General features: G+C 47.4%; 1 protein-coding gene across 7 annotated transcripts in view; it reads left to right on the top strand.

Moving 5' to 3' along the window:
• Positions 1–22,952, top strand: part of trim9 (tripartite motif containing 9) — a 137,294-nt gene that overhangs the window by 62,985 nt on the left and 51,357 nt on the right. For all 7 annotated transcript variants that reach the window (XM_038778557.1, XM_038778521.1, XM_038778537.1 and 4 more), the window contains exons 2-3: positions 11,773–11,868; positions 17,167–17,289. In XM_038778557.1, the coding sequence (XP_038634485.1) occupies positions 11,773–11,868; positions 17,167–17,289 (219 nt within the window). The remainder of the gene's footprint in view (positions 1–11,772; positions 11,869–17,166; positions 17,290–22,952) is intronic.

Raw genomic sequence — 22,952 nt, 5'->3', positions numbered from 1 at the left:
GACCTCATCCCGTTTTTTACCTATATCGTTGGTGGCCTGTGCACCACGACAGCTGGCTGTTCACACCCCCCCCCCCCCCCCCCCCCCCCCCCCCTCCCCCCCAGAATGTCCTGCAGCCGCTCCGAGACATCCTTGACCCTTGCACCAGGGAGGCAACATACCATCCTGGAGTCTCGATTGCGTCCACAGAACCGCCTGTCTGTTCCCTTTACGATCGAGTCCCCTATCACTATAGCCCTGCCATTTTTCTTCCTGCCCTGCTGCGCAGCAGAGCCTGCCACGGTGCCATGAACCTTGCTGCTGCTGCATTCCCTGGTGAGCCATCTCGTTCAACAGTATCCAAAGCGGTATATCTGTTTTGCAGGGAGATGACCGCAGGGGACACCTGCGCTGCCTTCCTACTCTTGCTCTGTCTTTTGGTCACCCATTTTCTATCTCCCTCAGTAACTTTCACCTGCGGTGTGACCAACTCGCTGAATGTGCTATCCACGACCTCCTCAGCATCGCGGATGCTCCAAAGTGAGTCCATCCGCAGCTCCAGAGCCGTCAAGCGGTCTGACAGGAGCTGCAACTGAACACACTTCTTACACGTGAAAGAGCCAGGGACAGTGAACGTGTCCCTGAGCTCCCACATCGCACACGAGGAGCATGACATGGGTCTGGGATCTCCTGCCATGTCTTAAACCTTAGGTAAACTTATACAACTACAATTTCAAAAAACAAAAGAAAAATAAATAAATTAGACAATGAAAAGAAAAACTACTTACCAGGGTTAAAAAACACCTCCTCCCCACCCAGCTTCGAATTCCCACCTAGCTTCAAATTCCCAAACTCACTCTTGGTTGTGCTTCACTCTGGCTGTATCTTCTCTGGCTAACTGGGAGAACTCACCCAGGGTCTCAGATGCTCTCTGGTTCTCTCCCTGCAGATTAAAAGTTACAGGCCAGAAGAAAAAGAGAGAACAAAATAGTAGGGAAAAGCACCTCCTCCCACTCTGCACCGAATTACCTCACTGCACCAAATTACCAAGTTGCAATTCCCACTCTGGATGTGTCTCACTCACTCAAGATATGTCTCCTTCACCTGCGCAAAGCTTACTGAGTGCACTTTCTGTCTGTCTTTTATACAGACCTCAGCTAACTAGGATGACTCAAACTACCCAAACTTCAAAGAGAAGAATACAATGTGCACCTTTATGCCCCAAAACAGGCCTCAGCTGACTGACAGATAACTGCCTCTCAGCAATTAGGGTGGGGGCAGCTTCAGACAATCTTATTTATGGAAAGAAGTTCCGTTTTGGAAACAACTCATTCAGCTACCTCCTTTGTGGTCTCAGGTTACCACTGTTTACACAGGTTACTGGCACACTCTCTTGTTGCTGCCACTACGCTGCACATACTTTTTTCGCTCCTCACCAAAACAAATTTCCTACATAGGTGCGCCCGGAGCCCTTGCATCACATACTTTGCAAAGATCTTGGAAAGCGGGACAGCTTCCTGGTTGGTAAACCATATTTCTGATATGGCTTGGTTGCTTTCTGCATCCCAATTCCTAGCCAATAGCTACACCTAATGCTTGCAGATGTTCTTGTCCAGCCACAATATTTCTGACCATCTTTTAATAGTGTGTCAATATGACCTTTTTTCTCCAAAAGGTCTTTTTGGAAGGCTTCATTATCTGTTCAGATAGCTCCGTTTATGAAAAATTGCAGTCTTTGCCTTTGTCAGAGCACTTGCTGACAAACTGATAATTAATTCTTGTGGCTGCTGTCTGTAATTTGTCAGCTCCAAATGGTGAATTTTGAAGTTCACTTTTTAAACAAATCTGAATCTGCTTAAAGGGCTTGTCTGAGGAGTACGCAGGCCTCATTCCCGATGACTATCTGTAAGTTCACTGCCTGTTTATATGGTTCTGTGATGGATAAATCTAAAAACCATAGTTCCATCTTTGTCTGAAAACCCAGGGTGTGCCGGAATCGGGGTGGGATGCAGCCGATAGATCCTGGAAGAGGCCTTCCCCAGGATTCCTGATAGCCATTACGCCTTGCGATCTAACCACAGTGGGCGGGACCCAGTCTTGCACGACTAAGTGAGTTTAAGAATACACAGCCATGCTGCACTGGATCGGTCGGCCGCCCAGTCGCATGCCGAGGAGACCCCAGCTGGGCACCGTTCAGTACTGGTCCCCACAAACTGGGCCCAGGTGGAATGGTACCTGGGGGAGTCTCCCAGGTGATCAGAGGCCCCCGGGGTGGTAGGTCTTCGGGCAGGGTGGCAAAAAAAAAAGTAAAGTTTGTTTTGACATAAAATATACCTCTTGGTCACAGTCGCCACTCCTGAGGTGATGGAAAATTTTATCACTGTTTTACAAATTAAAAAAACAATTATTTGGGGTTCTCGTTCGGTATGCTAACAAATGTTGGAGTCTGGTATCCTAACAAATAGTTTAGCATGCATGTATTCATATGTAGCATTTTCACAAGATTGGGACCTCCTTTTTACATATACATGCTGCTGCTCCTGGCATGGTTTCCTGAAGTTTAATGGGACCAAGCCTGATCTGGCTTGACTGTAATGGTCGGCGACGATAAAGATTGTGTTGAAATAAGATTCGGCTGGTGATTGTCATGGGAATGTCCCTTTAAGAAACGTGTGTTTATCAAACAGCTTCAGTGTTGTCATTGTGTGGGTGGAGCTGGGCTGTGGTTCTGGCTTTTACTTGCGTTTTGAGCTGTTTGTGGCTCTGTATTTTATTTTTGGTTTTGACATTTGGGAGCTGCATTCAGACAAAGGAGGGTTATTTGGTCTCTCTCTCTCTCTATATGTTAAAAGGTGTCCAGATCACTTGCTAATTTAAAAGTGATGCCTGTTTTCTGTAAAGAATTCAAACCTACTGTCTTGTGAAACAGGGATTGTCTGATTTATGGATGTTGTTACTTGAGTGAATCGGAACAAGGGAAGTACTGTAGTTGTGTGGGGGATGTATGTTTGTAGTTGATAAACATGAAAAATGAAAATCGCTTATTGTCACGAGTAGCCTTCAATTAAGTTACTGTGAAAAGCCCCTAGTCGCCACATTCCGGCGCCTGTCCGGGGAGGCTGGTACGGGAATTGAACCGTGCTGCTGGCCTGCTTGGTCTGCTTTAAAAGCCAGCGATTTAGCCTGGTGAGCTAAACCAGCCCCTGGTTTAACCATGCTTATTGCATGTGTTTATAAAATGTTAACTGAATTTGTAGAATAAAGTTTGTTTTTGATTTAAAAGTGCTTAAGGCCTCTTTTGCATAACACCTATAGAGTAGGTCCTTTTGCTCCTCATAACCAAAATCTATAACCAGTTGTAGATCAGGTGAACTCCATGATATACTTTGGTGTTCTCTAAACCCTGGCCCATAACAATGATAGTCTCATGGATGCCCAGTTTTCTGTTGCTCGACTATCTGATCAGTACCAACTGAGGAGTCCACGTCACTCCAGGACTTTGGCATTATCCCATCACTGGAGCCGGCAAACAATGGCGAGAGGTAATGGTAATAATCTGATTAATTAATTAATTAAAATTGCTAATGCCACCTAGTTGAATTGATGCATGTGTCTAGTTTTGATTAGCTGTATTGACTTTGTTGGATATTCTTTTCTTATTCCAAACATATAGACAACAGAAATGAATCCAGATGTAGTTACAAAAGCTATTTTGATGTGGTTAGAATGCTGTCTAAGCTTTAAAAAATCCTTTCTAAAATACAGTCCGTTATGAAATGACACCCAGTATAGTTTTTGAATTGAGGTAAAAGCCAGCACTCAGTCTGAAGCAAAGAGGCACTTCTACCCTGGGTGTCTTGCAACAGTGTTAGGTTGAGCCACAATTCCCAATATAATTAGCATTTGCAATGCGAGTTTCACTTTGTATGAAAGTATTTGTCTCTTACTGGTAATAATAGCGGGGCCTCGGAGCATTGTTAGAACAAACTAACAGGCAATTCACCACCTGAATCTCTATAGTTTTGAATCCTTGTCACCTGCTGCTGATGTTGACCCTGTTATCCAGAATGAAAGTCCAGTCTTTTTTTTTCCAATTAAGGGGGAATTTAGCGTGGCCAATTCACCTAACCAGCAAATCTTTTGGGTTGTGGGGGTGAAACCCACGCAGACACGAGGAGAATGTGCAAATTCCACACGGACAGTGACCCATGGCCGGGACTCGAACCCAGTTCCTCAGCACTGTAGTCGTAGTGCTAACCACTGCTCCACCGTACTGCCCTTGAAAGTCCAGTCTTGAGAGTAAACAACACGTCTAGAAGTTATTTATTCTCAACAAGGTGGTGGCAGTGTGGAGGGATGAATTTACGAGAATGGATGGGCCATTTGTAAGTGCTGTTTCCAGGAATCTTGCGTAACAGAAGGTTTAAGAAAATTCCACTCATCAACAACAACATTCTTTAATCCATTAAGTTATACAGTTGTCAAAGAAATAAACTAAGTTTGAATTGTATCCTTGTGGTGATATGATTTGCATAACTGTCTGCCATTGGTGCAGAACACCGGCTTACCATTGGCCCTGGTCGGTCATGTGCCTCCCGACCGATTGGTTGAGACCAGTCATGTGACTGCTCTCCGATTGGTCGAGAGGCTGAGTTAACCACGCCTCCTTACCGAAGTATAAATAGTCGAAGCGCCCGGCGGTCGTCCATTTTATTGTAGACAACCGCAGGGCTAAGTTCTAGCTTATTAAAGCCTAACTTTTGTATAGCAACTCGTCTCTCGTGCAATTGATGGCTCATCAATTTAATAAGCTAGATTTTTGAAGGTGGAGTTCCGGATCAAGCCCGAATGCCTCCGCATCAGCCCGCAAACTCAGAACTCTGCAGAACTTTTTCAACATTGGCTGGTATGTCTCGAAGGATACCTGGAATCTGCAACCAGCCCCCCCACCATGGCACAGAAGCTGCACATCCTCCACTCCAGCGTGGGTATAGCAGCCTACGCGATAATCAAGGAGGAGAAAGATTACGATGCCGCCATACTAAAGCTGAATGGACAATTCCTTAAACCGGTCAACAGGGTATTCGCCCGACATCTGCTGGCCACCAGACAACAGCTCCCTGGTGAGTCATTAGACCAATTTTACCAGGCCCTCGCTGTCCTGGGGAGGAATTGCTCCTGCCTTGCAGTTTCAGCTACGGAGCACATGGAACTACTGATCAGAGACGCTTACGTGGCTGGGATGCAGTCCCCCGCTATCCGCTTAACTGAGGCACGGACTCTCTCCACCTCCCTGGAGGTCGCCGATCAAAACGCCCGCGCCTATGTCCCCAGCCGCACGGCACCATCCTGGGCCTCCTGGCACGCTTCCCCACCGCCATCTGGCGCTCCCTACCTCCCTCAGGCCTGCGCCGCGGGACGCCCCGACAAGTCCACGGGGCCCCGCTGCTACTTTTGAGGGTTCGCGAAACACCCTCGCCCGCGCTGCCCAGCCCGCTCCGCCCTCTGTAAGAGCTGCAGGAAGAAGGGCCACTTCTCCACTGTCTGCCAGGCCAAAACGGTCGCTGCGGTTCCGCGCAGCGACCAGGGATCCCCACCTCCGGGCCCTTACTGGCCCCTCCTGGACGCCGCTCAGCACTCTTTCCCCCGGGGCCCCTGCGCCCGGCCTGTGCGCCTCTCTCTCTCTCTCTCTCCTCCGGGCCCACTCGGTCCCCTCCTGGGCGCTGCACAACTCTCCCCCGGGCCCCTGCGCCCGGCCTGCGCGCCTCTCTCTCTCCTCCGGGCCCTCCCGGTCCCCTCCTAGACGCCGCGCAACTCTCTCTCCCCCCCCCCCCCCCGCCCCCAGGCACCCGCGCCTGGCCTGCGCGCCTCTCTCTCTCCTCCTGGCCCTCATGGCCTCCCGGTCCTCTCCTAGACGCTGCGCTACTCTCTCCCCAGGCCCCCGTGCCTGGCCTGCGTGCCTCTCTCTGTCCTCCGGGGCCCCTCCAGCGCACCACGCTACTCTCAGCTCACCACCTGCGCGCCTCTCTGCCCCCGCTCCAATCGGCCCGCTGGCACCGCTAACCCCGCCCCCAGCAACCACGAGGGCCCCACGGGCGCCGCCATCTTTGGGCGCCGACTCCGTGTGCGGGTCCTGGGCGCTGCCATCTTGGGGCGCCGACCCCACGTGCGGGTCCTGGGCGCTGCCATCTTGGGGCCCCGACTCCACGTGCGGGTCCTGGGCGCTGCCATCTTGGGGCGCCGACCCCACGTGCGGGTCCTGGGCGCTGCCATCTTGGGGCCCCGACTCCACGTGCGGGTCCTGGGCGCCGCCATCTTGGAATCCCGACTCCACGTGCAGATCCTGGGCACCACCTTCCGGGACTGGCACGCAAGGTTCTTCCAGCATCTACTCGGACGACGACGACGAATACGGATTTTCTCCACGGCTCACGGCCATTCAGCTCGACCAGTCACGTCCACGCACGCTCGCCAAAACGACGACGCTCATCTACCTCAAAGGCCACGAGACGGGCTGCCTGCTGGACTCCGGGAGCACGGAAAGCTTCGTTCACCCTGCCACGGTAAGACGCTGCGCGCTCACTGTCCATCCTGTAAAACACAAAATCGGGTTAGCCTCAGGTTAACATCACATCCACATCACCGGGTGCTGCATCGCAGACCTCATGGTCCAAGGGAAGGTTTTAAAAAATTATAAACTCCTTGTCCTCCCTGACCTTTGCGCACCAGCACTCCTTGGACTGGACTTCCAGTGCAACCTGCAGAGCTTGACCTTCCAATTCGGCGGCCCTATACCCCCTCTCACTGTCTGCAGCCTCGCGTCCCTCAAAGTGGACCCCCCCTCCTTGTTTGCTAATCTCAACCCCGATTTCAAACCCGTCGCGACACGGAGCAGACGGTACAGTGCCCAGGACCGGTCCTTCATCAGGTCCGAGGTCCAGAGGTTGCTGATGGAAGGGGTCATCGAGGCCAGTAACAGTCCCTGGCGAGCCCAAGTGCTGGTGGTCCGGACTGGGGAGAAAAACCGGATGGTCATCGACTATAGCCAGACCATCAACCGGTTTATACAACTTGACGCGTATCCTCTCCCCCGTATTTCCGCCATGGTAAACAAAATCGCGAAATACAAGGTCTTCTCCACTGTGGACCTTAAGTCCGCTTACCACCAGCTCCCCCTCCGCGCGAGTGACCGCATGTACACCGCGTTCGAGGCTGATGGGCGCCTCTACCACTTCCTTATGGTTCCATTTGGTGTCACAAATGTGGTCTCAGTCTTCCAACGGGAGATGATCTGAATGTCGACAAGTACGGATTACGGGCTACCTTCCCGTATCTTGATAATGTCACCATCTGCGGCCACGATCAGCAGGACCATGACGCCAACCTCCAGAAATTCCTCCAAACCGCAAAACTCCTTAAACTCACATACAATAAGGATAAGTGCGTGTTTAGCACCGACCGTCTAGCCATCCTCGGCTACGTAGTGCGTAAAGGAGTGATCGGCCCCGACCCCGAGCGCATGCGCCCCCTGATGGAACTCCCTCTCCCCAATTCCCTCAAATCCCTCAAACGCTGCCTGGGTTTCTTCGCTTACTACGCCCAATGGGTTCCCAATTACGCTGACAAGGCCCGTCCCCTCATTCAAACCACGACCTTCCCGCCGTCGACAGAGGCCTTCCAGGCCTTTAGCCGCATCAAAGCGGACATCGCAAAGGCCACGATGCGCGCCATTGACAAGTCCCTCCCCTTCCAGGTCGAGAGCGACGCATCAGAAGTTGCTCTGGCGGCCACTCTGAACCAAGCGGGCAGACCCGTGGCCTTCTTCTCCAGAACTCTCCAGGCTTCCGAACTCTGCCACCCCTCTGTGGAATAGGAAGCCCAGGCCATAGTCGAAGCGGTGCGACATTGGAGGCATTATTTGGCCGGCAGGAGGTTTACCCTCCTCACAGACCAACGGTCAGTAGCCTTCATGTTTGATAATGCACAAAGGGGCAAGATCAAGAATGACAAGATCTTACGGTGGCGGATCGAGTTGTCCACGTACAACTATGAGATCTTGTATCGTCCTGGGAAGCTCAATGTCCCGTGGTACCTGCGCCAGCGCGCAGATAGACCGCCTCTGCTCCCTCCACGCGGACCTCTGCAATCCAGGGGTGACCCGCCTCTACCATTTCATTAAGGCCCGCAACCTGCCTTTCTCCATCGCGGAAGTCAGGACAGTAACCCGTGACTGCCACATCTGCGCCGAGTGCAAACCGCACTTCTACTTCCCGAGCGTGCACACCTGATCAAAGCATCCCGTCCCTTCGAACGTCTCAGCATAGACTTCAAGGGGCCCCTTCCCTCTAACAACCGCAACATTTACTTCCTGGCGGTAATTGACGAATTCTCCCGCTTCCCCTTCACCATTCCCTGCCCCGACATGACCACATCGACCGTCATTAAGGCACTCCTCTCCATCTTCTCCCTGTTCGGCTACCCCGCGTACATACACAGCGATCGGGGGTCCTCATTTATGAGCGATGAGCTGCATCAATTCCTGCTCAACAGGGGCATTGCCTCTAGCAAGATGACCAGCTATAACCCCCAGGGTAACGGACAGGTCGAGTGGGAGAATGGTACCATCTGGAAGACCATACTACTGGCCCTCCGGTCCAGAGATCTCCCTATTTCCCGATGGCAAGAGGTTATCCCTGATGCCCTACATTCTATCCGCTCACTCCTCTGTACCGCAACAAATCAGACACCTCATGAACGTCTTCTTGTCTTCCCCAGGAAGTCGTCCTCCGGATCCCCCCTCCCGACGTGCCTAGTCACCCCCGGACCCATCTTGCTCCGGAAGCATGTGCGGGTGCACAAGTCCGACCCGTTGGTGGAACAAGTCCAGTTACTCCACGCTAACCCGCAGTATGCGTATGTGGAGTACCCCGACGGTCGGCAGGACACGGTCTCCCTCCGGGACCTGGCACCCGCCGGCGTGCGGCCTTCCCCCTCTTCACCACAGACCCTCCCCCTGTTTTTTTCCCCCCAGCGCTCCACCCAGGTCATCCCTTCCCCATCCATGGCGTCTCCACCACCAGCTCGGGTGACGGAGACTGTTCAAGGACCATCGCTCCCGGACTCCAGGACATCAGCGGAACCACCACCATCGGCTGAACCGACGTCACCTACTCCACTGCAGCGGTCTGCCAGAACGTCACGGGCCACGAAAAGACTGATTGAATCGATCTAAATTTCAACAGCTCCATGGACTTTGTTGGGATTTTGTGTAATATTGCTTATTGTCTGGGACAGTGGGAAGCCCCAAAATTTAATAAAAGAAAGGAGAGAAAATGTTGTCCTCCCGGCTGCTACTCATAATCACCAGTTCTCCCCCCCCCCCCCCCCCCCCCCGGCTTCTTTCTCCGCAAGGGGTGAATGTGGTGATATGATTTGCATAGCTGTCTGCCATTGGTGCAGAACACCAGCTTACCATTGACCCTGGTCGGTCATGTGCCTCCCGACCGATTGGTTGAGACCAGTCATGTGAGTGCTCTCCGATTGGTCGAGAGGCTGAGTTAACCACCCCTCCATACCGAAGTATAAATAATCTGGTTTAGCTCACCAGGCTAAACCACTGGCTTTTAAAGCAGACCAAGCAGGCCAGCAGCACGGTTCAATTCCCGTACCAGCCTCCCCGGACAGGCGCCGGAATGTGGCGACTAGGGGCTTTTCACAGTAACTTCATTGAAGCCTACTCGTGACAATAAGCGATTTTCATTTTTTCATTTCATAGTCGAAGCGCCCAGCGGTCGTCCATTTTATTGTAGACAACCGCAGGGCTAAGTTCTAGCTTATTAAAGCCTAACTTTTGTATAGCAACTCGTCTCTCGTGCAATTGATGGCTCATCAATCCTGTTTCATTGTATAAGACTCTTCAATCTTATACAATGATAAGATTGTATAAAATCTTATCATTATACAATGATATAATTATATCATTATACATTATATATAATACAGGAGATGGGCTGTGGGGTCGGGGTGGATGGACACTGAACAACATTGCCGCAGCCGGAGTGGCAGCTATGCAGCTGCATATTCTGCTGATGGCCCACTATGAACTTAGGAACAAGGGTTGTATTGGTGTCCCGTCCCCCCGTCCCCCCCCCCCCCCCCCCCGCCCTAGTCGACCCATCAGTTGTATTGTGCCCATACAATGCAAAACCAAAAATCTTTATCCCCAAAGTTAAACATGAGCAACTCAACGCAGTACGAGATCCCTCCCTGAGGGAGTGTTTTGATTAAACCCCAATCTGTGCCGTAGCATCCAGACAATTTGTTACCTATTCCAATGTTATTAGACTTTGGATTTATCAGATAAAATCTATTTCGACTTGTGTCACTGACGGAGTCTGAAAGTTGGAACAAAATTACAACGGCTCTTCTGACTCATCCCGTTATCCAGGAGTAGGCCCATCTCTGGCAGAATTCCTCCTGCTTCCCCTCACATGTTTTGTGTTTGTCCTCACATATTGTTAATCTATAATTGTTAATATATAATTAAATGATTACAAGAGCCTCATAGGTCACTTAAGTCTTGTTGCAGACTTGAAATAGACTGAGCTTGTACCTTCACGCACCGAATACATTTTATGAAGACTAAAGAATAAAAAACAACATGGGCTGGGTTCTCCGTTCCTGAGATTAAGTGTTGACGCCGGGGCAGGATTCGTGGAGTTCCACGACAGCAAAGCTGCCACCAAACCTGGACCGATTCAGCTACTATTGATGGGGCAAGCACCAGCGCCACATGGAACACAATCGATTCCAATGAAAAACGGTGCGGGATTCACCGGGTCCGTGATTGACTCTCGAGAGGCTGACAGGCTGCAGTCGCATATACACATTACAATCCCCACACACACTCATCCCAGCCAACCAACTGATGGGTCGATTGGGGTCAGAGGGCACCTAGGGGGGTGTCCTTGGGAGGGGGGGGGGGGGGCACCTAGACGACCCTTTGTTCGAAGTTCATAGTGGGCTGTCAGCAGAATACACAGCTGCATGGTTGCCTCTCTGGCTGCGGCAATGGTGTTCACTGCCCACCCATCCTGACCCCCCACAGCCCATCTCCTGGTCACTCCCCGCTACTCCCCCGGGTCCTGGCAGAATCCCCCCCCGGTCAGCGGCACAACTGTCAGCAAACTATGCCAACGTTGGTCATTTTTCGTACCCCTCTCTCCCTCAGCAGCGCCGGTTTCATGATTTTTAAACGCGCAAGTAAACTGCGCTGTCGGGGACTCGGCCCATCGGATGCGGAGAATCGCAGAGGCCCCAGAGAATATTGGGTCAGGCCAGCTAATATGCAGACAGTGTTAACTGTACATGTATTCCGGACCACTCTGACGCTGCTGTTGAGATGACGGAGAATTGCGATTTGCCATCAAATCGCCGCCCGCCGCGGTTTCGGATTCAGAACCTATTCTCTGTCCAATCGCGTTTCCCGATTTTTGGCATCAGCCAACGGAGAATTCCGCCACATATCTTATTATTATGGCTTTCATAGTATAAAACACTGAGCTAAAATACTTAAAAAGGGACTGCTGATGTTTATATATTGGAAGCATTAGGTCATTGCTGCTTTGCACTATACATAAAATGTCAGCAAAGAGAGTGGATTGCAGCATCATGATTCTGATTCACCTACCGTTCTGATCAAGAAAAATTGTCAGCTGTCGTCTCTAATATGGCTACCTTATGGAATGGAACTTTTAAAAAAAACATTTACTAACGCTGGTGTTTGTTTTTTAGAATCAGCTCTCTCAAGCTTTGAATGGGTTGTCAGAGAAGGCAAACGACGCCAAAGAGTTCTTGGCACTGCTGAGGAATATGGTGCAGCAAGTCCAGGTATGCACTTTATGCTTTGAATTAATATTTGATTTGATAGCAATTAAATGCACCTTTTTCGTGTGGTTAAATGCCCTTCAGCGTGGATTACATTTTTATTAATTCATTTCATGCCTACTTGAATTATTATATTTTAATCAAAATTGACTGACTGTTACTAATGTGCTGTGAGATATAAATACAGGACATTTGCATTTGTTTCAGTATAGTGTGAATTGTAATCTGTAAAAACTACCCTATTCCTGGTTAGATGGTAATGGACAGAAGAAGATCAAAATTTTGATGAACCCCAAGAATAAAATGCTTTCTTGGTGCACTCACTGACTTCCTGTTCCCTTGTTTGAAACCGGTTGGGCAGAGATCTTTTCTCCTGAAGAAACCCTTCTGCCTTGGCTGTTGAACCATGATTTATAGCGTTTACCATACTTCTGAAAATCATATCCAATGATGCGAAAAACCCTATTAAAGATGCCCAAAACCAGACTGTTTTCGTATGGTGGGTCTGGATTTTCATGGAGTTGTGGAGACTCCATAAAGGGTTTAAAATGGCTGCCGGGACCCAGATCAGCAAGTCCCACCCCCATTCTCAGTCTTTCCAAAATCGACAGCTCTGTGAAAGGGAGCGGGATGTAAATTGCATACATGGCAGTTATGAATCAGCCTGGCTATTTAAAGAGGGGCAAAACAAAAGTTGTGATATTTTTAACCCTCAAAACCTCCAGAATAGTTGCACAATTTGGTATTGGAGATGGGAACAGATCTGAAGGACAGGGGTAAAGGATTCAAAGCTTTATATAGAGCTGTGTGAAATAACAGATGCAAAGCTGAACTTCCCTTGGAGATAGAGACTGATGTTTGCTCTCGGGCAAAATTTGCCATTGACGTGGATCCTGTTACTCTTTTGGCTCCAAGACTTCACATCTATAGACTTAATGTACTCCCTTACCCAGGAAAAGAGGACATTGGTGACTGTTACTATGCACCTGTAGACAACTGACTGAGATGCTGCAGGGGCGTGCGGTAGAACCCTGGAAGGATCCAGTTACAGAAAGGTTGACGACCACGGTGACTTTGCTATTGGTAGGGCACATGCGCCAGTTGTTCAAGGCACAAGGTCTACCTCCAACATGGCACAGATTCCTCTTACAATGTTCCAAGACATCCTAAGCCTTCGCATACACTGCTTCTCGTTCATATCCAGAAAGCTGAACTTGTTCCTGTAGACCCTACATTCAGGGTAATGCAATTCACTTCCTAATTGCTGTACTGTCTCCAACACTGGCCTAGGAGGGCACATATGCAATTTGTATGGCCCTCTCCCCCACTCCATGAATCATTCTCCCACCCCCTTTTTGGACCATCTCCTTTGTACTTTGTTCTTTTCTGCGCACACTCAATAAAGACAAGTTTAATTACATTGACCCCTGCATCCAGGTATGAGCCATGCCTATTTAGGAATGTGCTTCATGAATCCTTGGATATACAAGCGTGTCATGTCCATTTGGTCATCCTTTACGATGGGAAAATAAGTGCCAATTCTCTCCCATCTGATGTCTCATTCACCAGAAGTGCTCACCACTGCTGTTTTGCCTGCCAGGTTCTCTCGGTAATGGCAGGAGAGTTCCTTTTACCCACTGAATAGTGCTCCTCTCCAGCTTTCAACCTCTTGCACCAGGATGTCCTGGCCCCGGAACCTGGGTACATTTAACCTATGAGGCAAACACATGACGCTCCTCTACGACATTCTGCCATCGTGGCTGTCTGCTATATGTTCCTGGAGGTTCTATCGTACGAACGCCTGTGTCCAACACAGCCTTTCCATCCAATGCTGGAAAGTCCAGGGTAATCTTGAACTGTTGGTGACCCTCTTTGGGTGTACTATGCTTGTGTGTGAGCATAACATGTAAACCAGCATTTGACAGAACATGAAGGACCTGCATGCGGAGTGCTGTGACCAACCCCTCAGTTTCCATGCTCATTTCACTTGCCAGACAGTGTTGTGATCTGCTGCCGCTGCAAAGAAGCAGACATTTACATGGCTGGGTATGATGGAACATTGGCAACATCTGTCATTGGGGAAATATTAGAGTCCATTATAAAGGATGTAATAGCAGAGTCTTCCCACGCTGTGCGCCCTCCTCCCAAATGCCGGAGGCCCCGTGGCCCCTGTCAGATACCCCCTGACATGCATCACCCCGCAGCCCTCGCTGGATGGCATGGCCCCTGTCAGATGGCCTCACCACCAGACGCCCCACCCCACCCCAAAATCACACTCCACGGCACCCTGCTGGGCGGCCCTTCCCCAACCCATGTGCGCGCGCCCCCCCCCCCCCCCCCCCCCCCCCCCCCAAAAACCAAGCACTCATATGCTGGAGCCACACCAGCAGTTAGAATGTGGATGGGCTCCTCCACCTTTCGCTCAAGTCTACACATCTCCTCGGTCACCTCTGCCAGATGCTCCCCTGCCTGTCTCTGCATTTTCAGCCGGTCTCTTTATCATTAAATCCAGAACCTTGTCGTCTGCATGGGACAAGCATGGGCCTGATCTTCAGTCATACCCCCAAGTGTCAGAGATGTCGTCTGTCATGCCCTCTTGTCAGCTGTGGACACATGTCAATGATGCGCTCACCAAATTGTGACCCCCAAACCTAATCTAGAATGTGCACCCACCATGATGAATGTTTCTGTGCTGGGCGAGGGTGCAAGGGAATACCGTGTCAGTGCTTCCTCTGAGGGCACTGAGTTATCATCCTCTGAGGTGGTGCTCCAGGTGGGTGGAGCTGGGGTGGGGGCAAGGTTGTCTCCTCTTACTTTTTGACTTCCTATAAGGACCTGCAGCAGGGAAAAGAGAGAATTAGCTAATGGTTAAGCACAACCCCTTATGATAAATATTTTGAGCATTAATCCCATTTGTCAACGCAAGACTGGAGTCATCCTCACTGGATTGCTGAGAAATTCTGGTCTCTCCATCTGTGCAGGCTCCTTTCCGTTCCTCCCCAGAAAGCTACGTAGTCTCCTCAGAAGGAGGTCGGGATTCGTATGTCCAGGGTAAACTCCATCAGTTTTTGCACTCCTGCTTGTTTTCTCCTATTGACAAAATAATGAGTGTTATTCCAATGGGTGCAGAACCACTTTGTGAAGCATGACTTTGATAGCTCCTGAGCCCTCCCCAGTCAGTGTTTGACACTGTCCTGCAACTGGTACAAGATTCACAACAGGAAATGGTTCCCATGCAACCTGTTCCGTCTACTGCTGAGGCCTGCAAACCAAACTCCTGCTTGGCAATGTGCACTCGTGCATTTAAACAGCTCGTTTCCCTTTGAGTGCCACTTTGCATGACTGTGCCGTGCCACTTGTCCATGCAGAGAGAAGCAGATCATTCATCCTTTTCCTGCACTGGATCTAGTTTCTACCTGTGCTCATGGCTGTTCTATAAGGCTGTCACCTTAGTCCAAGCAACAGTAGTCAGACAAGAGGATCTCTTGCTGCCATCCTTAGGAATGGGACCTCCCTGCCATTCCCAGACTGCCTGAGGGGAATCTGCAATACGGCTCTCTCTGTACAGGGTGAGGAGGTCAGAAGAGTCGGGGCTGGAATGCTTTTTAAAAAGAAATCTTCGACTAAGTGCCAGTGCACTGAGACAGACCTTTCGCCCAGCCCGTCTCCAAATCTGGCACTTGTTGCCTGGCACGAAGCCTAGAGAAACCAACTTTCTTAGATCAAATATCTCAACCTCTGGGGAACTCTTGTGTCAGGTTTGAGGAGCCAGTAATTACACCAAACTCCAGACCAGAGAGCAAAGGTTTGGGCCCATGTGGGGAAACAAAAATTTCACACGCTTCAAAATAAGTTTAAGAATCAATCATGAGAGATGGGATTAACTGCCACATAGAAAGGCATGGACTAGTCTGGGATAGTCAGAATGGATTTGTTAAAGGAAGATCTTACCTCACAAATTTGATTGAATTCTTTGTGAAAGTGACAAGAAGGGTTGATGAAGGTAGTGTAGTGGATGTGGTATACATGGATTTTAACAAGGCATTTGGCAAAGTCCCACATGGCAGATTAGTCAAGAAAGCGAAAGCCCGTGGGATACAGGGCAATGTGGCAAAATGGATAAAAAGTTGGCTTAGTAACAAGAAACAAAGGGTAATGGTCGATGGCTGCCCTTGCAATTGGAAAGTTGTTTCAATGGTGTTCCCGTACCAGCCTCCCCGGATAGGCGCCGGAATGTGGCGACTAGGGGCTTTTCACAGTAACTTAATTGAAGCCTACTTGTGACAATAAGCGATTTTCATTTTTTTCATTTCACAAAGTTCGGTGCTGGGACCCTTACTGTTTGTGTTATATATAACAATTTGGAAGTGAACATGTGTGGTACGATTGGGAAATTTGCAGACGACACAAAGATTTGCCGAGTGGTGGACAGTGTAGAGGATAGCTATAATCTCCAAAATGATATAGATGGGTTGGTGGAGTGGGTGATTAAATGGCAGGTGGAATTTAACACCGAGAAGTGTGAGTTCATGCATTTAAGGAGATCAGGCATGAAGTGAGAAATCTTGGCGTATAAGTACACAGGTCCCTAAAGGCAGCAGTTCAAGTAGACAACGTTGTAAAGAAAGCATATGGTATGCTCTCCGTCATTGGCAAAGGTATAGAATATAAAAGTAAGGATATAATGTTGAATTGTATAAAACAAATCGTGAGGCCACCACTAAAGTATTGTGTGCAGTTCTGGTCACATTACAGGAAGGACGTTATTGCTCTGGAGAGAATGCAGACAAGATATACAAATGTTGCCAGGGCTAGAAAAGTGTAGCTACGAGGAGAGATTGGATAGGTTGGGGTTATTTTCCTTGGAACAAAGAAGGCTGAGGGGTGACTTAATTGAGGTTTACAAAATTATGAGGGGAAGAGATAGAGTGGATCGGATAAAATTTTTATTTCTATTTGATTGCTGTTTGCAAGGACTTCAACACCACGCCCCATGGAGAAGTGTAGAATCACTGCTGGCAGCATCTGGATTTCAATTTTAACTGCATAAGCAGACTCCAGAAATTGCTGTCTGTTTCAGAAGAGTAATGATGGCAAATGCTGACAATCTCGCTTTCATTACTTCTGTAAAATCTGAGAATATGATTTGGGGTGGATGGGGGTATGTTCGTTTGTGGACTAGTGAAGGGTGTCTGCTTGTCCTGATTCTGTTATGAATTCGCACACCGGTAAACCTCTGTTACACGTTTTGTGTCTACATTTGCCTGGCTCTGTCAGTTATGCTATTTCTCTTGTATGCAGGAAAACAGTGTTGAGTTTGAAGCTTGTCTTGTTGCCCAATGTGATGCCCTCATTGAAGCTTTGAACAGAAGGAAGGGACAGTTGCTTTCCCGGGTGACCAAAGAACATGAACACAAACTTAAGGTTGGTTCTCCATTGTTTTTCTGCATTGTTCCCAACCAAGTGCAATATAGCAAAACAAATAGTGTGATATCATGTTGCATCATTGCACTTTGTGACCCATTTACTTTCTGATCTCCACTTCGTGCTGCCAACAGAATTGACAGACTTGTAACGTCTTGTTGCATTTGAACAAAGAAAAGTACATCACGGGAACAGGCCCTTCGGCTCTCCAAGCCTGCGCCGACCATGCTGCCCGTCTAAACTAAAATCTTCTACACTTCGGGGATCCGTATCCCTCTATTCCCATCCTATTCATGTATTTGTCAAGATGCCCCTTAAACGTCTCGTCCCTGCTTCCACCACCTCCTCTGGCAACGAGTTCCAGGCACCCACTACCCTCTGTAAAAAAAAAAAACTTGCCTCGTACCTCTCCTCTAAACCTTGCCCCACGCACCATAAACCTATGCCCCCTAATAATTGACCCCTCTATCCTGGGAAAAAGTCTCTGACTATCCACTCTGTCTGTGCCCCTCATAATTTTGTAGACCTCTATCGGGTCGCCCCTCAACCTCCTGTTAGAACAAACCGAGTTTATTCAACCTCTCCTCATAGCTAATGCCCTCCATATCAGGCAACGTCCTGGTAAATCTCTTCTGCACCCTCTCCAAAGCCTCCACATCCTTCTGGTAGTGTGGTGACCAGAATTGAACACTATACTCCCAAGTGTGGCCCAACTAAGGTTCTATACAGTGAAACATACAACATACAGATGCAATATTTGGGTAGTTCAAATGCTTTCTGTGGGCTTTTACTCTGCAACTTGTGGTAACGAGAGAGCCAAAATAGTGGGCCACCTCTACAGGGATACTGGAAACCGTAAACAAGGCCAGCAGTGTCTCTCCTCAAGCAATCACATTGATGAATCCTTACTGAGACATGCAGGGATAGAAATTTGTTTTGGACGGTTGTGCAAAATTGCCTGTTGTTTGCAGTGTCTGAAATTTAATTGCATTATCTGCACATAAGCTGCCAATTCAATATTGCCTGTTGCACCACTGCCCAAAATGAGTTTCTACCCTACCGTGTCTAAACCAGGAAGTGCAAATTCTAATATTTAATTTAATTCCAAGTCTCTCAGAAATTAGAAGAAAGATGAGATTAAGAGACGGAGAAGAGAAAAGTTTTTAAGTGATCTTTGCAATCTCCAACAATAATTAAAATCTGAAGGAATATTATATTCTGAATTTTTTTTTAAAAGTTAATTTTCAGCAGTGAGGTTATCTGGCAGTAATCAAGACATCTCCCACTATTTAAAAAAAAAAAATCCATCTTGCAATGGAGTGACTTAAGCCTTAACTTTTCCCACCCTCTTTAGTAGGCAAGTGTTGCAACTTTACACCCTTCCATCTCTTTCAGTGCCATGTCTTTCAGCTGTTAGAGCGAAAGGTTTGGAGGAGCAGGGATTTTCTGTTCAAGTGGATGTAATTTTCAAATTTCACATGCCCATGCTATAAGTGACTGAAATTACGACATGCATTGATGTATTGGAACCCTTGCTTCACTTTGTCATGTTTGTATTGTTGAAATAGTGATTAATATCTGAATTTACTTCTGATTTCACCATGGCTATAGTTAATTTCAGCCTGGAAGCTGTAACTATTGAGCAGTATTTACCACTTGTCATGACGGATAAATTCTCAAACAATGAATTTCTTTCATTAAAGTGCCTATTCTCTGCATAATGCATTTTTCTTTTTTTTGTTAACCTGAGTAGAATTTTTATCTCTAATGTTCTGACTTAACAGTAGCTGATGTTTTTATGGTACAATTACATGTAAAAAGAAACGCACAGGGAGATTTTTCATTTTTCCACTCTTTTAATTGCGTGCCTTGATTTTTATTTTTAAATCTTGTTCACCGATTACTCTCTTTAAAAACAGCAGCTTCTAATTTATTAGGTACATGGTTACGATGTTGATATTTTTTATGACTATATGAGCCATCAACATAAAGACACTTCTTGCTCATTTACTGTGATCTTTCCGCTTAACCATGTTTTACTGTTTTCATAGTGGAGATTAAAAAAAAGAATTGGGCTGATGGTTTAAGACATGCCTATATGCCATTTGGTTCGCAGCTGGTCTCAGCTTTATTGGTGTGGATACATTACAGTCGCCTGTCCGCATCACTCACTCAGAAGCTAATCCAAAACTAGGACAGAGGTTTATTAAATGGGCATGGCAGTCGATGGTGCTAGAAATGGAGAGGTGGTGGGAATGTCACTGGACTAATAATTCAGAGGCCCAGCCTAATCCTCTGGGGATATGGGTTCAACTGGTGGAATTTAAATTCAATTAATAAATATGGAATTTAAAGCTAGTCTCAGTAATAATCATGACAACTATCAATTGTTGTAAAAATCCATCTGGTTCACTAATGTCCTTTGGGAGGGAAATATGCCATCCTTACTTAATATGGGTACATGTGACTGACTCTTAAATGCTTTCTGAAATGTTCAAGGGCTGGGCAACAAATGCTGGCCATGCCAGTGATGCCCACACCTCATTTAAAAAAAATACATCCAGATAATCTCTCCTGACCACTAATTAAACTTGGCCTCACATGAGGGAAAGTTTTATAATTCGGGGGCGAAGAACTAGCCATTGGAGGAAATGAACAGAAGTTGAGAATGCAAAGACTTTGAGGCATAGAGTAGCTGCTGAGGACTGGGAAGAACATGTAGAGAAATTAAACATCTACAACCTTTTTCCCCTGACAGCAGATGTGTAGCGATTTATAAAACCCCACAAGATTGGCGAGTTAGACTTCTGGTCTAACATTTGTTCAAATCTCAATTCCAGTTAATACAGTCACCACAATTTTTAATGTAGTCTGTAGACATTTAGAAAGTACATTATGTGCTGCTGCTGTTTTCATCTGCCAACTCAAAAGTTAAAACAAAAGTGTCATGTTGTATTTGATCAGCAACCAGTCTCTCCCCAAGTTTGTTTTTTGGCACAGCCTTGTGATCTTCCTGGCATCAGAGGTCACATTAGGAGAAAGGCAACTATCTTTAATATTCAAATCACGGAACACACAAATACAGTTTGCAATCGAGAAGCAAATTGAACAAAGTACTTCATATTGGATTGTATAAAATTATGCAAGAAGTAGCTGAGCCAGTAATACAATAAATGGAGATGTTTTGTTTGTAAAATGTGGCCATTCGGTTTGTAATGCAATTCAATTAAACACCACTGATGTGTGATAGTTCCTACCATCGTATATTCCACACGGTGAAATGCTATCCATCTTTAAACAAGGTTTCCAAATGATTTATTTCAAAAGTCACAGGTAATTGATTTTTTTTATACCTTTATTTCCACAGATTGATGCCGTTTTTTTCCCCCACAGGGTGATCATGTTTGTGCTATTTTTCCTAGAAGTGGTAGAGAGCCACATATAAAGAGAAATCTGCAGACCTGTCACACATTGGCTGTGCTTGACAGAACCTGACATAGTTTGTGGCAAATGGGAATTGGTTACGAATCGTCATTCTTACAAAATTTGGAGGAAATTGCAAAGTTTGCTCTGTTATTTATTTTGCTTTAAGATTTAAAGATAAATAATAATTACTTGTGCAATTGAATGACCATCTCCCAACTAGAGAGAATCTAACCATCTCCCCATGACATTCAATGGCATTACCATCACTGAATCTCCCACTTTCAACTTGCTGGGGGTTACCATTGACCAGCAACTCATCTGGACCAGCTATATAAATACTGTGGCTACTAGAGCAGGTCATTAGGAATTCTGTGGTGAGGGGGCAGCACGGTGGCATAGTGGGTTAGCCCTGCCGCTTCACGGCGCTGAGGTCCCAGGTTTGAACCCGGCCCTGGGTCACTGTCTATGTGGAGTTTGCACATTCTCCCCGTGTTTGGATGGGTTTTGCCCCCACAACCTAAAAATGTGTAGGGTAGGTGAATTGGCCACACTAAATTGCCCCTTAATTGGAAAAAAAAAAGAATTGGGTACTCTAAATTTTTAAAAAGAAAAAAAAAAGGAATTCTGTGGTGAGTAACCCGTGTCCCAACTCCCCAATACCTGCCACCATATACAAGGCACAAGTCAGGAGTGCGTTGAAATACTCTTCACTTGCCTGGATGAGTGCAGCTCTAACAACACTACAGAAGTTTGATGCCATCCAGGACAAAGTAGCTCACTTGATCAGCACCCCATCTGTCTCGATGAACATTTGCAGCCTTCACCATCAGTGCAAAGTGGCAGCAGTGTGTGCCATATACAAGATGTACTGAAGCAACTCACCAAGGCCTCTTTGACAACATCTTCAAAATCAATGTTGTCTACCAACCAGAAGGACCAAGGCAACAGATGCATGGGAACACCACCTGCAGGTTTCCCTCCAAGCCACTCACCATCCTGACTTGAAAATGTAGAGAATCGTAAAATAATGTGGCCCATCAAGTCTGCACCGATCCTCTGAAAGAGCATCCTACCCAGGCCCCCTTAACCTCACTGGACACTTATGAGGTAATTTAGCATGGCCAATCCACCTAACCTGCACATCTTTCGACTGTAGGAGTGAATTGGAGCACCCGGAGGAAACGCACACAGACACTGAGAGAGCATGCAAATTCCACACAGTCATCCAAGGCTGGAATTGAACCCGAGTCCCTGGCACTGTGAAGCAGCAGTGCTAACCACTGTGCTAACGTACCGTTCCTTCACTGTCACTGGGTCAAAATCCTGGAGCTCCCTTCATAACAGCACTGTGGGTGTTTTCACATCACATGGACTGCAATGGTTCAAGAACGTGGCTTACCACCACCTTCAGGGCATTTTGTAATGGGCAAGGTATGCTGGTGTGATCATTGACGTACAGATCCTGTGAAAGAATAAAAAATTAAATGCTGGATTGATTGATTTGATTGATTGTCAATGTACTGAAGTACAGTGGAAAGTATTTTTCTGCGGCCGAGGGAACGTACAGAGTACATGCATAGTAGACAATCAAAGAGAACATTGACAAATGTTACATCGACAAACAGTAATTGGTTACAGTGCGGAACAAGGGGCCAAACAAAGCAAATACATGCTGCTTCAGGTGGCGCAGTGGTTAGCATTACTGCTTCACGGCGCCAAGGACCCAGGTTTAATCCTGGTCACTGTCGTGTGGAGTTTCTCATTTTCCCAGTGTCTGCGTGCGTCTCACCCCCACAACCCAAAGATGCAGGGGAGGTGGATCGGCCATATAAATTGCCCCTTAATTAGGGGGGGGGGGGAATGAAATGCTTCCAGGTTTAGACGATGCACCACATGTGCTCTTGTAATCCATTACTATATTAAAAATTTTGAATCTAGAAAATAATGCTCAAGGTAAAGAAAAATTCTAATTCGTTTTGGAGGTAATACATTTGCAAATAAACCTGAATTTCTCAAGAGTGCAAATTCATTATCAATTTTTTAATATCTGAATTGCCACTGGTTTCATTAACTTATAGAAAATTGTCGCTAGAATGAAGCAACAGGATATTTTTGGGACTCTTCATTTTGAAGTAAAGACCATTTAGAATTTCTTCGGCAGCCCTATTAGACTAGATGTGGATAATGGTGGCTTTATTGAGGTGGTGGAGAGCAACTATTTCAGGTCTAACTCCAGG

Source organism: Scyliorhinus canicula, chromosome 2, assembly GCF_902713615.1.
Source record: "Scyliorhinus canicula chromosome 2, sScyCan1.1, whole genome shotgun sequence".
Lineage (NCBI taxonomy): Eukaryota > Metazoa > Chordata > Chondrichthyes > Carcharhiniformes > Scyliorhinidae > Scyliorhinus > Scyliorhinus canicula.
Note: the sequence above shows the minus strand (reverse complement) of the source record. Positions and strands in the feature narration are given on the sequence as shown.